General features: G+C 42.5%; 1 protein-coding gene across 2 annotated transcripts in view; it reads left to right on the top strand.

Moving 5' to 3' along the window:
- Nucleotides 1–16,724, top strand: part of TMEM94 (transmembrane protein 94) — a 2,655,014-nt gene that overhangs the window by 1,600,229 nt on the left and 1,038,061 nt on the right. For both annotated transcript variants that reach the window (XM_044084945.1, XM_044084944.1), the window contains one exon: nt 9,326–9,428. In XM_044084945.1, coding sequence (XP_043940880.1) covers nt 9,326–9,428 — 103 coding nt within the window. The remainder of the gene's footprint in view (nt 1–9,325; nt 9,429–16,724) is intronic.

Here is a 16,724-nt window from a genome sequence, read left to right as displayed (position 1 = left end):
TCATCTGTGAACTTCGTTAACCAGAGGCCGCCTGTGTTAGCCTGTACTTCAGAGAAGTAGATACCAAACAGGAGGGGTCCCAGGACTGAACCCTTTGGTATTCCACTTGTCACTGGTTTGAAGTCAGATTTGGAGTCTGCAACTTTTACAGTGTGGGTTCTGTCAGTGAGCCAGTTGACAACCCATCTTGTGACATAGGGATTTATACCTAGTTTAGTGAGTTTAGTTATAATTCCAGAATGGGGGATGGTGTCGAAAGCCTTGGCGAGGTCAAGATAGGCTGTGTGAACCACCTTATCCTCCTCTACGGCATTGGTGACTGCCTCAAAGAGGTCGACCAGGTTCAGAAGGCAAGATCTGCCTTTCACAAACCCGAACTGGGTGGGATCCAGCGTTTGGAGGTTATCAATGTCTTTGTTTATGAATTCCATGATGATACGTTCCATGGCCTTGCAGACCAGGCTCGTCAGGCTAATAGGGCGATAGTTCCCAGGATCAGTGGTGGCTTCCCCTTTGTGGAGTGGGATAACTGTTGCTGTGCGCCATTCATTGGGCACAAAGCTTGACGTGAAGCTATGGTTGAACATGTTGCTTAGGTAGGAAGCCAGTTCGTTCTGAAATTTGTGTAAAACACAGCCTGGGGTGTTGTCCAGTCCCATGGATGCTGTGTTTTTGACTTTATAGAGTGCTGCTTTTACCTGTGAAGTTGTGATTACAGGAATTCTGCATTCTTCCTGTATAGATATGGGCCCTTTAGGGGGTGAGAGGGGGGTAAAGTTAACACTGAACCGGTCTGCCAGGATGTTGGCAATATCAGTTGGTTCTGTAATTTTTGTGCCATTGTGCTGTAACTCAGAGCAGATCTGGATGTTGCCATTGAGATTATTGACATAGCTATAGAATGCTTTGTGGTTGTCCTTAGAATCAGTGGCAATTTTGTTTTCATAGCTAGCTTTGGAGGATCTTATAAGGGATCTCAGCTTCTTGCTGAGGCTGACCAGGGAGCTCCTCCACTCATGGGATTTTACTCTCTTTTGCAACAATTTCTTCCTTCTGTTGTAGAGTTTGTTTATGGTAGGGGACCACCCAGATTGGCTTCCTTTTTTGGAGGATAGCGTCTTGGTTCTGTTTGGGATTGCACGATCCATGCACTCATGTAAGTGGTTATAGAGTGCATTTGTGTAGGATTCAGCAGCCGTAACTGTATTGTCTATCTTCATGGGTGTCATGAAGTTCACCACTTCTGTCTTAAGAAGCATGAAATTGGCTTTGGAGAAATTTTTTACCGTGGTTTCCTTAATGGGGGGTGGGGGCGGGATGTGGATATCTAGAGTGATTATCTTATGGTCGGATCTGACCAATTAGGAGTTGACTACAGGTGTGGAACACCGGTCACTCATGTTGGTAATGACTAGGTCTAGGATATTGTTGCCCCTGGTGGGGGTGTGGATAAGTTGATCCAGGGCATTGGAATTTATGAATTCCAGAAAGCGCTGAGGGAAGGAGTTGGTACATGAGTAGTTTTCCCAGTTAATCGTGGGGTAGTTGAAATCACCCAATATTAGGGTGTTTGGTTGAACCCTAATATTTTCCAGTATATCGAGAAAAGAGGAGTGGGAATCCTGGGGCATGGTGGGGGATCTGTAGCAAGCTACAATTTGGATTGCAGTTTTGCCCAGAGTTAGTTGCACTTGGATAACCTCGGTTGCATTATGCTGAACAACTAGCCTGGAGGTGTGGATATCCTTAATGAATATGGACACACCTCCACCTTTGGTGTTCCGGCCCAGGTTAGATGGCCAAAAAGTGTGGTATGAGTTATAGCTTGGTAATGCAGGGGTGCTCTCTGGAGCCTTGAACCAGGTCTCAGTCACTGAACAGACATCGATGTTCTCCATTTTAAGGAGTGCCTCGAGTGAGTGTATTTTGAGATTTAGACTTCTACCATTGAGTAGCATTACTCTCAGTTTTTGCTTGTCTGTTCCTGTTATGGTGGTGAATTTGTCATTTGAACCTTGCCTAAAAAATGCACTATAGGGGTGGCAAGAGCCTTTTCCAGTATCCGGAATCCCAGGGGTGACAGGTGCAGGCCATCTCTTGCAAAGCATCGTGGTCTCTCGACCATGTCGTCCCAGGCAGACAGATACGGGATCCCCTTAGAAAGACACCAGAAGCTTAGCCAATTGTTGAAGTCAATTATTTTGTCCTTGTATTGCGGAATCATTCTGGGCAATGGCAGGATGCTACTCAGGGCTAGGGTCATACCTGCCTCAGAGAGTTCTTCCATGTCTCTTTTCATGTAGTCCTGGGAGGTACATCTCAGGTCGTTTACACCAGCATGGACAATCACAGAGTCATATTTGTAATTGTTGTGGAGTGACCTGAGCGCGTAGGATATGTGGCGTATCCTGGCACCCGACAGGCAGCTGACAGTGACCTTCTCCTTGTTTAGCCTGGTGAGTGGGACATCAGTATGCCTGACTATAGAGTCACCTATGACTAGTATGTTGGGTACGTCGTTTTGCCTTATGGGCTGTAGTTGAGTGGCACACTGAGTCTGAGTGCTTTGTTTCATTTGGGTTGTTGGGGGTGGGAGGTTGCTTGCGTTTCTTCTTTGGAGGTCTCTATTGCTTGAGCAGATTATTATTGAGAGCCTCCACGAATGTTTTTGTGTTTCTGTGTGTGGATTTTGGTGGTGTAGGTTTAGTGGGACTATGTGATGAGTGTGGTGTGTTGCAAGTGTTTATCTTCTCCTCCTGACTATCAAGTTCAGTCTTGTTTGGAGAGAGCTTTACCTCCAGTTTGGCTAGATAAGTGCATCTCTCACAGGTTGTAGTGTTGGGGGGTGGTAGGAGGAGAGGGTTGTCTGTGTACATGAGGCAATTGCTACATTGCCCCAAGATGCCCAGATTATTTGGCTTTATTGAGAAAGTAGCTTTATGACATTAAGAATGTTTCTTGTTGAAGTATTTGAATTAAAGTGGTGAAAGTAAGTGAAAAGTATGTGCTATTCATGGCAATGGATTCTACTTGAAAATGTAAGCTTTGAGCTAAGCTCCCCATGCTGTGTCACATATAATATTCACATGTGGGCAAAACTAATTCCATTTACAGTTCCACAACCCAAAATGGAAATAAAATGCTGAGCAGTGATTGAAATTAAAGGCATTCTCACATAATTTGTGAAGAAGTCTCTGCACTAACAAAGTGCTAATTGTTTTTTAAGTGTCTTTATTGTTACATACAGTGACACATACAGGAATAGAATGCAAACAGTAGCAGCTTTTTCATTTTCATTCACTGTAACTTAGCTGTTATCTTTAACAGTTATCAATCACTCCAACATGTCTTAAATTGCTCAATTCCTGCTTTACTTTAATCCTCCTCCTCAACATTATTCTGCATGCATTGTTCCCACAAATTCCATTTATTTCTGTATAGCTGGCTCTTTTCCTTTTCTAAAGATACCATCTGCAGTTCTTTTAACTCCATTATAGTATTCATAAATTAAATTTTTAGATTTTGATGATTTTCATATTTTAGTAGTTGCTTTTTAGTAGCCAATAGCATTAAACTTGATAAAGGTTCACCACGTCTGGGCAGTTCAGATCATATATAGTGACTCAAAAGAATTTTTTAATTGCAGCTAGTTGCTCCCCAAACATTTCTGACAAGAGACTATATAGGGAATTTTTACAAATCTGCTAACTCATTACATTCCCAAAAACATGTTTCCAGTTGCCCCTCTGATCCATCATACCGTCAGCATTTGCTGTCTGTGGAGAAAAATTCTTGGAATTGTGCTTGGGTATAAACATACTTTTGCAAACATTTCCAAACAGATATCTGAAAGCTTCTGAACTTTGTTGCATACTTTCTTTGATTGATTTTAATAGTTATTGAGCAATGTATTATCCATTGTTTAATAACAACTTTTCTTATAGACTCAATTAAAAACTCTACCAGAGCTGGGTTTTTTCACTTAGCACTTCCCCATCCCTTTCTGTTCGCCTATGCTCTATCAGACTGTGATAGAGAAGGATAAACTTCTGCTTTACCTCATCCCACTCTTTTATCTTTCCCTCTCTAGTTATTTGATCCCAATGCATTGGTTCCGTTGCTAAATTTCTCCAGGAAATTGCATCCCCTTTTGTCTGTATCTCAACATGCAGTCATTCCTGTTGGTAAAATCTCTTTTCTCCATTTCAGTATTTGCTTAATTCTTAGAATACTGAATGCTGCATTATGAATGTACTATTCCGTTTGGTTATTTTCCTTCAGCACTTGCATCTAACATCCTGCTCTGTCCTTGCTTCACTAACTGCCCCCCCCCCCCCATTTTATCATCATCATCCCTTTCACTTTAATTTGTAACATTCTACTTCAGCTATATATGTGATCCTTAACTGTGTAGCTCTAAAGTATCCCTTCAAATCAGGTAGTCCTAAACCACTTCGTTCTATCAACTTATCCCTTGACCTCTTCCCCTTCCATATAAGAATAAAGGGGACATTCACAACTATGGGCAGTACAGAAGTATCAAACCCCTGTCACGCTGCATGAAAGTGCTAGAGAGTGTGATTGATAAACAAATAAGCAAAGTAATAGAAAGTAAATATAGAGATGAGCAGTTCACATTTAGATCAGGATGCAGCACAACTGACTTGATGTTTGCAGTGGAACAGATCGTTGAGAAGAAGCTAGAGATAAGGAAAGGGTCCAAATGTGCATTTCTAGACTTGGAGAAAGCTTTATGACAAGGTCCCACAAAAGCTAGTTTTGACAGTCCTGCTGTGGTTGAAAGTCCCAGAACATTGGCAAAATTAATGCAAGCTATGTAGAAGGACCCAGTGCCTCAAGTATGAACAGCATTTGGTCTCACAGAGGAGTTCACAGTGGGAGTAGGTGTGAATCAGGGTTTAGCTCTAAGCCCACTGTTCTTCATACTGATGATGAATTACATTAGCAAACAGGTCTGAGGGGACAGATCAACAAAGTTGCTGTATGCAGAAGATGTGGCATTGCAGGCAGACTGAGCAAGAATTTCACCAAAGGATAGGGGAGTGGAATGCAAAACTGAAGGCACATGGGATGAACGTGAGTACAAATAAGACAGCAGCAATAGTAGTAAATGGGGGAAATCAGAAGAAGCCGAGAACTGAGATAGAAGGGAAAATAGTGGAACAGGTTAACAGCTTCAAGTATCTCAGAGGGGTGGTTAAGCAGAAGGGAAGTCTGAATGAGGAGGTTAAAGCTAGAGCATAGGGACTGCAGCCAACTGGCACAGTGTGTCAGATGTAGTATATGACAGAAGAACACCAAAGAAACTAAAAAGTAAAATGTAAAAAACAGTGATGTGATCAGTACTGTACTACTGTTTGGTACAGAAACCTAAGCAGTACAGGCAGAGCAGTTGAGGAAGCTAAAGGTGATGGAGTTGAAATGCCTGAGGTGGGTGGTAGGATGCACAGTGCGAGACAGATGAAGAAATGAGGACAGAACAGCAGAAGCCACAGGGGCTCCAGTTGCAAAAAAGGTCAGAGAGAGCAGATTATGATGATTTGGGCACATGTGCAGAAAAGCAGAAGACAACCTGCTGAAGATGATTTAGGACAGACAGGCAGTACGCAAGAGGAAACAAGGGTTTCCCAGCAAAGAGGTAGATGGATTGTGTGAGACAAAACCTTGCAGTTTGCAGGAATGAGTGTTGAAGAAGGCAGGAGAGTAGCACTAAATAGAGATGGCATGCCAGTTGGCAAGATTGTGTCATGTAGAAAATGGGGGGTTGATGATGGTGATAATAAAGGAAGCTGTTCCATGCCCATCAAATAATATACACAGACCAGTCTTTGCCAAGATTAATGTCCCTTTGTTTAAAGGAGGCATGAACCTGCTTGGCATTGAGTACACGTGTAGGTTTGTGATTATTGAACTACGTACATACGTACATGTTTAAGTCATCACTTTCAAACATATTAAAGATCTAAATCATGAAGAAGTGAAGTCTGCGATGACTTCTTTTCTCAGGTTAGCAGAAGCCTTTAGGAAAGGAGCAGACATGGAAATCAAACCAGAAGTGTGGACAAAAACAAGTAGGAAAGATAAGTGCAAAAAAACAAAAGATAGAATATAAAGAACATGATAAAGAAAAAAGAAAAAAAACTGGGACGCCCACAATTATTGTGGGAAGTACAGAGAACTGCTGGAGCAACCATATGTTGATCCAGAGTTGACTCATGACTAGCTCAGGTGAGATAAATGTAAACCAAAAGCTAAAACATTAGTACTGACAACGTAACATAGTAGAGCATATGTGCAAAATGCACCGAAAAGGTAGAAGATATGGGCAGGGAAGGTTTGGCAAACCAAAGCTAGACCAAAGCTAGAAACAGTTGCTCCTTAACTAGTGCAAAGGATTAAAGCTATAATCTGTTAATAAGATGTGGTCCAGGGTTTAATTTTCTTAGCCTCCATTTGCCTGCTATGTGATCTTGAGCAGGTTACTTAAACGATCAATGCTTTGGGGCAATTGGGGATTCCATTCTTAATAACCATCTATGAATGTATTTTGTTTCAGGTTGTCATACACTTGTAGCTAATTTTTTATGGACTTAGACACAGCAGGGTGACAAGGGTGCTGCAATGGAGATTGTATAAACATTACAACATGCAGGTAACTGAGAGGCATTGGAAATATGAACCACGAAAAATTACCGAAAATGAAGTAATGATCATGTGAGATCATCCAATACCAACAGCCAAGAAAATAGTTCAAGAGAAGACAATAGCAGCATTGATGATCAAAACTGCAACACCCACAAAGAGTGGTGTATTATGAATGGTAAGGCATAATTTTAAAATAGTAAGACATGCAAGCAAAAACAATGGGATAAGGAGACACAGTTTCATTGGTTTTAGGAGGAAGTGGCTCACAAAACATTTCCAAGCATATTTACTGATATCACCAGTTCATTGCGTGTGCTGAGAAGAGCATGCTTAACAAGCGTCAGAGACTGAAGCAAAACTAATTTCATGAGCTTTGATTATTCCCTGATTTAGGAATGGGGTCAATTCATGTCACGGTATTTAAAGAAAATAAACATTTGGAGAAAGTATATAGCAAAGTAATCAAATTATAAGACAATAGTGACACTAGCAATCTACAGACTGTAGTAGACATTTTAAACTTTGACCAGTCATATGTCAAGTCAGAAAAACTCATCTAATTGCAAAATGCATGTTTAGTCATTCCAGGGAAATCACTGAACATCATACCTGTGACCCAGACTATTTTTGAATACAGTTTTTGTAGCCTTTGAACAAAGAATCCAGAATAACTTGAAACGTACTTTTGTTTACTCAAAAGGTCATGGGATTGGGAAGACTTTATTCTAACAGGCTTGAGAAACCGTCATTGTATTTTTCTTATACAGTACTAAAAAGTATACTGCTTTATCTGTAAGGCAGTGTCCGATTTGGTTCTATTTGAAAGTATGCACCTGGGATACACCAGTGAGGGAGTTAACACCAAATCAGGAAACCTAATACTAAATATAAGTTCAAGTAACAGAAAACTTGTCAAGAAACAGTAGAAAGTAACTGGAGAAGGCTAGCCAGGCAACCAAAATATTGGAAACAAATTATCCATTGGAGGAAAACTAAGGGAATGGGAGGAAGCTAAAGAACTGTTTGGATTACACTGTAGAGATAGGCTGCCATACTTGTAAATAGTAGCAAATAAACAGAAAGAGACAGAAGTGTCCGGTAAGTGTCTGCCCCTGGTGCAATATTTGGTGAGACCAGGGAATGGGTAGGGCTATAAAAAAGGGGGATTAATAATATGATGTATAACATTACAATGATTATAAAAATTAATTAGAGGTACTCTTGCAGGAGTGGGGAAAGAATTGCTTAGAAAAATTACAAATGGTCGATGGTAGGAAGAGTGTAGGACTTCAAAATACATGAGTAAATTAAGAAGCTTCTGGATATTTGCTTGGAAATGCTTGCATATATATTTTTATACCCAGAGCTGATTGCAAAAAAATCTTCCCTCATTGTTCAGAGTGACTGTTTGAGGCATGTGGGTAATTAGAGAAGAAACCAGGAGCATCGTTTTTGGGAATGTACAGAGTTGATTAAGTTTGAAGACGCATCGCAGAATGTCTTAGGGCAGATGCTGGGTTAATAAACGGACGTTAGAGGTAATGCTGCTAAGTTGGAGTAGGAGAAACTAACATATCAGGATACAAGAAGACTTTATTAACCTTGTTAGCTGCCAAAAAAAAGAGTTAACCAAAAAGTGGAAATCAAGGGTTAGACCAACTTTGGAAGATTAGGTATTGTAAAGGAAATAAAGCAGTTGGAGGGAGAATTGTTAGGGCAGAGAACAATATGCATTTATCATTATATACAATGTATGGGACCATTGCCTTCACTATGGGGACCAGAGTGATGTTAAAGAAAGGAATGCTAAGGAGAAGTAAAATAGTGCAAAAAGTAAAATGGGGACTGGCACGTAGGTTTATTGGTTGGAGAACATCTTTAATTTGAAATGTTTTTGAAAAAAAGTGAATATGTAAATTCAGTAAACATATGATTGAGATATGGTGTTGATTTTGGGTACATATTCGATAAAATGTGAATTTGGTAAAGTTCTATTAAAGTAGAATACTTGAAATATTTACATTGCACAGCACCTTCCAGTGTTATTCAATAAGCTTTTCCTTAACTTACCAACTATTAACTTCCTTCGAAAGTAATCCTGGTGGACCAGTAGGTCATAAGCTTGACAGTCAGACCTGTTTTTGAAATGGTACTGTAACATATTGCTTCAAAGCTAGGTGCACAAGTTCAGCTTCTGCACAGAAGTCAAGTCTTGGTACCTCGTGTGTGGGGTGGGGAGGCATTTCTGTCCCTCATGTACAATGTCTACCCTATCTGCCATGAGCAAGTAATTGCCATACCAGCAAGAGCGATTCTTTGATATCAATTGTAGCTTGATGATAAACAGTTCAGTTGAATGGCTTCAAAAATGTCACTATTTTTTCTGTATGCTTTTTGCCTTTCCCTCTGGTACACATCAACCTTTTGCCTGCGAGTTGCATCCACTCGTTCCTTGTCAGTGTCAGAAAGCTGTTCAAGGGCAAAGACAAGTCAGGCATTGAATTTAGTGACTCCATCTAAGAATGAGAAGAGAAACCAACAGTTGTCTGGAAATTGACCTGCTGAAATTACTCCAGAAAAATGTTCTCATAAGAAGTTGCATAATATTACATCAGATAAGATAATGTACCTTTCTGTATTTTTCATGATCTTTTTTCAGGTTCTGAGGAGATGCTGTCTCACGGCACTGCAGATATCATCTTGGAGGCCTGCACAGACTTCTGGAATGGAGCCGATATCTACCCCCTCTCAAATTCAGATAGGTCAGTTGGTTTGCATGTAACATATCACTTGTTTCTTCATATACAGATCTTGGCTGTGACATTCTGGGATTCTGTAACTCTGATACTTTATGATGCTAGACTTGGTTTCCATGATAGAGTTTTATAATGATGTGCTGCAGTAGTTTATACTGCCATGTAGCAAAACCTTATTTAGCTCTTAACTTCAGGGTTGACTGCCTAGCTGTGATTTGCAGATGTAGGGTAGGGTACACCCCCACCAAGTTTTTTTGTCCTGCTTCCAAGTTCTCACTGCTGATCCTGTCTTTGGAATGCTCAGCTGCTTGGAGCCATATTTAGTATAATGCCTGTTCATAGGTTGGTACTAGTTTGTCGGCCCTAGGGCCTATACAAGCCTAGCCATAATAATTCCCTGGCTATTTCTCCCCACAATATTTACTTCTCTGGACCCCTGTCTATCAGGGCTACTGACGTGATCACTGGGGTGAATTTCCTATCTCACATCCAATTGTCAAGGTTCCTTTTGAAGAGGGCCAAAGAGGCGCTCTGCTTGACATGTATGGGCAGCCTATTCCAGAGTCTGGGGAGTTTCTGGATCAGGAACTTATCCCTCCAGCATATTTTGTTCATTCTAATGACAAGGTTTTGATCCCTGGAGCATGTGGCTCTGAGGGATTGGGCTTTCGTTAAGTGTAGCATGTCCAACAGCTCTGGGTTTGACATGGCCTTGTATGTTTTAGGTTCATAGGTTCATACTAGGCTATCTGCCCTAGGGCATTTATAAGCCTAGCCAGAGTGTGTTTGGCTTTCGCCACCCATTTTAAATTAATTTTGCTATGCCCTTTTTCGAGGTTAGTATACTGTGCCTCTGTCTAACAGTGACACAGAAGTGATACCCGGGGTAAACCTACGATCCCCCATCCACTCATCAAGATTCCTCTTGAAGAGAGTCAATGAGGGACTCTGCCTAACCTGGACTGGGATTTTATTCCAGAGTGAAGGGAGCCTCTGGGTTATGAATCTGTTCCTCCAGCATGTCCTATTTATTTCAGTGCTGAGGTTCAAGTCTCTTGAGCGTAGCTCGATGGGATTTGGATTTTCTGAGGTGCAGCATGTCCATTAATTCCAGGTTGGACACGGCTTTATACGTCAGGCACAGATCGCCTCTGAGCAGGCGGTATGCCACTGAGTAGAGCTGGAGTTTCTTTAACCGGGCAGCATATGGCATCTGTTTGAGCCCTTTGATCCTCTTGGTGAGGTACTTTTGGGGTCTTTCCAGTTGCTGCAGGTGTCTGGTAAGGTACATCCCAAAAGGGGCATTGTACTCAATTATGGGCCTGATGAGGGATGAGTAAAGAGGCACGATGACCTCCCCTGATCTAGATGTGAATCCCTTCATGATTAGGTGGGCTATATAAAATGTTTTTCTAACCACTTTGGCCACGTGGTTGTCAAATGAGAGATTGCTATCAACTTGTGTCCCCAGGTCCCGAATTACTTCTTCCGTACTTAATGGATTACCACCTATGTGGTAATTTGTGGGCACTTTGTTTTTGCCAAAGGGGATGACTATGCACTTTTTGGCATTTAGCTTGAGGCCATGGCTCTGGCACCAGTTGTCTGTTTCTATGAGGCCCTTTTGGAGGATGCTTGTGTCGGCTGGAGAGTCAATTATAGCGCCCAGTTTGCAGTCATCTGCGAACTTGGTCAGCTACAGTCCTTCCGTGTTGGCCTGTACCTCCGAGAAATATATACCGAACAGGAGAGGTCCCAGGACTGAGCCTTGTGGGACGCCACTTGTAACTGGTTTGGAGTCTGACATGGCTCCAGCAATTCTAACCATGTGGGTTCTGTCCTTGAGCCAGTTTGCAACCCTTCTAGTGACATAGGGGTTTATATTTAAGCTGGTGAGCTTATCTATAATGCCCGAGTGGGGTATTGTATCGAAGGCTTTTGCGAGATCCAGGTAGGCTGTGTGGACCACCTTCCCCTCGTCAATGGCCTTGGTGACTGTTTCAAAGAAATCGACCAGGTTTAAGAGGCAGGATCTGCCCTTAACAAAGCCGAACTGGGTAGGATCCAGTGTCTGTAGGTCTCCAATATCTTTTTTTATGGGGTCCATGATGATCCTTTCCATAGCTTTGCAGACCAAGCTAGTCAGGCTTATAGGGCGATAGTTTCCAGGATCCATTGAGGCACCACCTTTGTGGAGAGGGACCACTGTTGCTGTACACCACTCTTTGGGTACATATCCTGTGGTAAGGCTGAGATTGAACAGTAGTTTTATGTTTGGGTTTAGCTCTTCTTGGAGTTCATGTAGGACGCAGCCCGGGACACCGTCTGGTCCCATTGATGCTGTGTTTTTTTCCTTTCGAGAGGGCGGCTCTTACCTGAGCATCTGAGATGTCAGGGGGGGCAGCACTCTGCTGGGATAGATATTTGCCCTTTTGGTGGGGGGGGAGAAGTTTGCACTGAACCTGTCAGCTAGGATGTTGGCAATGTCTGTGGGTTCGGTGTATTTTTTGTCATTTTGGACTAATTCTGAGCATATCTGGGAATTCCCACTCAGGTTCCTAACATAACTAAAGAAAGCCTTGTGATTATCCTTAGTGTCCTGTGCAATTTTTCTCTCGAAGCTGGCCTTAGACGATTTTATGAGTGCCCGTAGTTTTTTGCTAACACTGATCAGAGATGCCTTCCCTTTTTGGGATTTTGCTTTATCATGTAGTAGCTTCCTCCTTCTATTGTATAGTTTGTTTATGGCGGGGGTCCACCAGACAGGACATCTGCCTTTGGAGGATTGGGTCTTGGTTTTATTTGGGATTGCATGATCCATGCATTCCTGAAGGTGTTCATAGAATGCGTTTATAAAGGATTCTGCGGTCTGGGCCGTATTTTCCACAGGCCCGGGGGCTTTGAAGGATTCCATCTCGGTTTTGAGGAGTGTGAAATTTGCTTTAGAGAAGTTTTTCACTGTGGATTTCTGGGCAGGGGGTGGGGTCGGGATGTGAATATCCAGTGAGATTAGTTTATGGCCTGATCTTACCAGTGAGGGATACACTTCTGGTCTGGAGCATAGAGTCCCCATGTTGGTGATGATCAGTTCCAGTATGTTTTCCCCTCTTGTGGTAGTGGTAACAAGTTGTTCCATAGCATTTGAGTTTATAAATTCTAGGAACCTTTGAGCTAGGGTGTTGGAGCTAGAGTAATGCTCCCAGTCTATGTTTGGGTAGTTGAAGTCGCCCAATATAATGGTGTTTGGAGAGACCTTCATATTTTCCAGTGTTCTCAGGAAGGCCGAGTGGGGTTCCTGGGTTTGGGAGGGTGGTCTGTAGCAGGCTATAAACTGGAAGGCAGTTTTACCCACTGTTAGTTGCACATGGATAGTCTCTGATGCTTCGTGCTGTGCCACCAACCTGGAGGTGTGGGTATCTTTGATGAATATTGATACTCCCCCTCCTTTTCTGGTTCGGTCCAGGCTTTGGGGCCGAAAAGCATGGTATGAGGTATAACCTGGTAGTGCTGGGGTGCTCTCGGGAGCCTTGAACCAGGTTTATTTTACTACACAGATATCTATGTTCTCCATGCTAAGGAGAGTTTTGAGTGCATGCATCTTGAGGTTTAGACTTCTGGCGTTGAGTAGCAATACTCTTAGTTTCTTATCCCTTGTGATACCTATGGAGGTGGGTTTGTCTTTTGAGCCTTGCCTAAAAAAGGCACTATGGCGGTAGCAAGAGCCTTTGCCAATAACCAAAAGCCCAGGGGTGACAGGTGCAAGCCGTCCCTAGCGAAGCATCGTGGCTTGTCGAGCATGTCATCCCAGGCTGACAGGCATTGGATCCCCTTTGAATGACACCAATACTTAAGCCAATTGTTGAAATTGATCATCTTGTCTTCATATTGTGGCATCATTCTTGGTGAGGGTAAGATGCTACTCAAGGTCAGGGTCATACCGGCCTGGGCCACATGCTCAGAGAGCTCCTCTGTCCCTTTTCATGTAGTCCAGGGAGGTACGTCTCAGGTCATTCACACCAGCATGGACAATGACTGAGTCATATTTGTACTTGCCTTGGAGTGATCTGAGTGCTTGTGTTATGTGGCGGATTCTAGTGCCCGACAGGCAGCTCACCGTGACCTTCTCCTTGTTCAGCCTGGTGAGCGGGACGTCAGTGTGCCTGACGATAGAGTCACCTATTACAAGTGTATCAGGTGTGTTGTTTAGCCTTAGGGGCTGTGACTGTTCAGCACACTGGCTTTGTGAGCTATGTGTTGCACGTGTTTTGTTTTGGGGTAGCGGTTGCTTGGGTGTCTGCTTTGGAGGTCTCTGCTGCCTAGGCAGCTTTTTATTTAGAGCCTCCGAGTATGTTTTTGTGTGTTTATGTGTTTGGTTTGCTGTCGTGGTAGGTCTATGTGAGACTGGAGTTGTAGTGAGTGTGGTTTCCTTCTCCTCCTGACAGGTTTCGCCAGTACTGAGTTGAGAGAGCTTAGCCTCCAGTTTGGCTATATGGTTGCATCTCTCACATGTGTTGGAATTTGTTGGGAGGAGGAGAGGGTTGTCTGTGTTAAGCAGAGGTTGCCTCTGACTAGACGATATGTGACAGAGTATAGCTGGAGTTTTTTTAGATGTTCAGCATAGGGCATCTGCTTTAGGCCTGTGATTCTTTTAGTGAGGTATTTCTGCGGTCTTTCTAGTTGTTGCAGATGTCTTGAGAGGTACATACCAAATGGGGCATTGTATTCTATAATGAGTCTGATGAGGGATGAGTACAGTGGGACAATGACCTCATTTTTTCTGGATGAAAAGCCCTTAGTGATGAGGTGTGCCACATAGAAGGATTTCCTGACTGTTGTGGAGATATGGTTATCGAAGGTGAGACCACTGTCCACCTGTGTCCCTGAGTCTCTTATTACACTTTCAGTGTTTAGTGTACTGCCATCTATGTGGTAATTCACGGGTACATGTTTTTTCCCAAAGGGGTTAACTATACATTTCTTGGCATTGAGCTTGAGGCCATGGCTCTGGCACCAAGTATCTGTTTCTGTAAGGCCCTTTTGTAGAATATCCACATCATTTTGGGATTCAATAATGGCTCCCAGTTTGCAGCCATCTGCAAATATTGTTAGCCAGGGTCTCTTAGTATTGGCCCGTACTTCAGAGAAGTAGATGCCAAACAATAGCGATCCCAGGACTGAACCCTGAGGTACTCCACTTGTCACTTGTCTGGAGCTGGATTTGGAGTCAGCTGCTTTTACAGTGTGGGTTCTGTCAGTAAGCCAGTTGGCAAGCCATTGAGTGATGTAGGGATTAATGCCCAACTTAGTAAGTTTATCTGTGATTCCAGAGTAGGGGATGGTGTCGAAGGCCTTGGCGAGGTCCTGATAGGCCGTGAGAACCACCTTACCCTCGTCCAGAGTTCTGGAGACTGATTCGAAGAAGTTAGGCAGGTTCAGGAGACAAGATTGGCCCTTGAACCCAAACTGGGTGGGGTCCAGTGTTTGAAGGTTGCCATTGGCTTTGTTTATAAGTTCCATGATAATACATTCCATGGCCTTGCAGATCAGGCTCATCAGACTGATGGGGCGGTAGTTCCCAGGATCCAAGGTGGATCCCCCTAGTGGAGTGGGATAACTGTAACTGTGCGCGACTCAGTGGCACAAAGCCTGAGGTGAGGCTATGATTAAACATGACACTTAAGTGAGATGCAAGTTCATTTTGTAGTTCATGTAGTACACAGCCCGGGATGTTGTCTGGTCTCATGGATGATGTATTCTTAGCTTTGGAGAGTGCAGTTTTTACCTGTGTGGCCATTATTACCGGAATTTGGCAAACTTTCGGTATTGAGATGGGTCCTTTAGGGGGTGAGAGGGGCTGAAGTTGGCACTGAATAAATCTGCCAGGATATTGGCAATATCCTTGGGATCAGTATATTTAATACCATTCTGTTGTAGCTCAGAGCAGATCTGAACATTGCCATTTAGATTTTTGACATAGCTATAGAATGCCTTGTGTGTTTTTTTTTTTTTTTTTTAAGTAATGCATGTTACCTTGATACTATACTACTATACATAACTAAAGTCATTATTTCAGTATTGGGTCATTAAGTTGGGTTACTTCCTTTTCAGATGTTGAAAGTGAAACCTAGAATATGTGATCAGCATATGTTATCATTTTGCACTGACAGGAGTATGATACATTCATGGGCTATGGTTTGCTGTGTTTTAAAATCATGTATTTTTCAAAAATATGAACTATAAGTGCCAAGCTCACATATAGCAAGTTTTAAAAAGTAAATGTGTATTGAGCATTTTCAGTCATATTTACATTGTATTGCACAGCTTTATACTTTTATCTGATGACAGTATTTTTAAGGGAGTCCCAAAATACAACTACAGTTGACAATGTCGTAATTATTAGCTGATGTAATTGGTGAGCTTACACATAGGTTCATTAACTGCAAGGAGTTAATTGCAGGGTTGCATCTAATTTTCTTTCCAAATGCCCCATCGGCTGGCTACTTTTGTTTAACTAAATAAGAGAAAAGGTTACTCTGCATATATACAGTTCTAAAGGACAAAGACAAGTCTGTCTGCAGCTATTGTTGAATTTGGCTTTACTTCCAAGTGCTGAAGTACGTATGTATTATTCTTGTTTTGTGTATGCAGATATTTGTCTATAAAATATGTTAAGTTCTGCTTTATGATATTAAATATCTTGTCATCTAGTGTTAGAGAATGAGTTTTGTGATGAGCCGCAAAGCCGCGAATCACAAACTGACTTCCTAATCTGTTACTACATAAGATTTTGTTATATAAACCATTTTCCAATGTAGTTCATGTATCCATCGATATGTCTTTCTATTTTGGATCCTAACTTCAGGCCCAACCATCATTTACCTGGCAGTGCACTTGTACTCAATCTCCCAACACCTGTACTTCCTCCTCAGAGCTTTTAGGGCTGCTGGTAGGGAGGGTGGGGATAATGAGAGTAAGTGGTATTGTCTGCTATCCCCCAGTTTGGGGATTGGGAAATCACTGTCCTGGGAGTGAGCAGCCTTATTTATCCCCAATATGATAACGTTTCTCTAGAGCCTTGATGGTCTATGAGGTATACCTCTAACAGATATCCACACCCTCCTGGTTTTCTCCCACTTCTCCTAGTCCTATGATTATTCCAAGTCCCAGTCTTCACCAGGGTTTGGCAAGTGGTTTGCCATGTTACTGCACTCCCTCCCACCTCAGGATAGGTACACTATCCTCCTTGACTGTGCAGTCAGGCACCTGAAATGCTAATTGAACCTGGTTTACCTGGGTTGCAAC

This window comes from Protopterus annectens, chromosome 10.part0 (assembly GCF_019279795.1).
Source record: "Protopterus annectens isolate FY-2018-M chromosome 10.part0, PAN1.0, whole genome shotgun sequence".
NCBI classification, from domain to species: Eukaryota; Metazoa; Chordata; order Ceratodontiformes; family Protopteridae; genus Protopterus; species Protopterus annectens.
The sequence above is the reverse complement of the archived record's forward strand: the minus strand, read 5'-3'. Positions and strand labels throughout refer to the sequence as shown.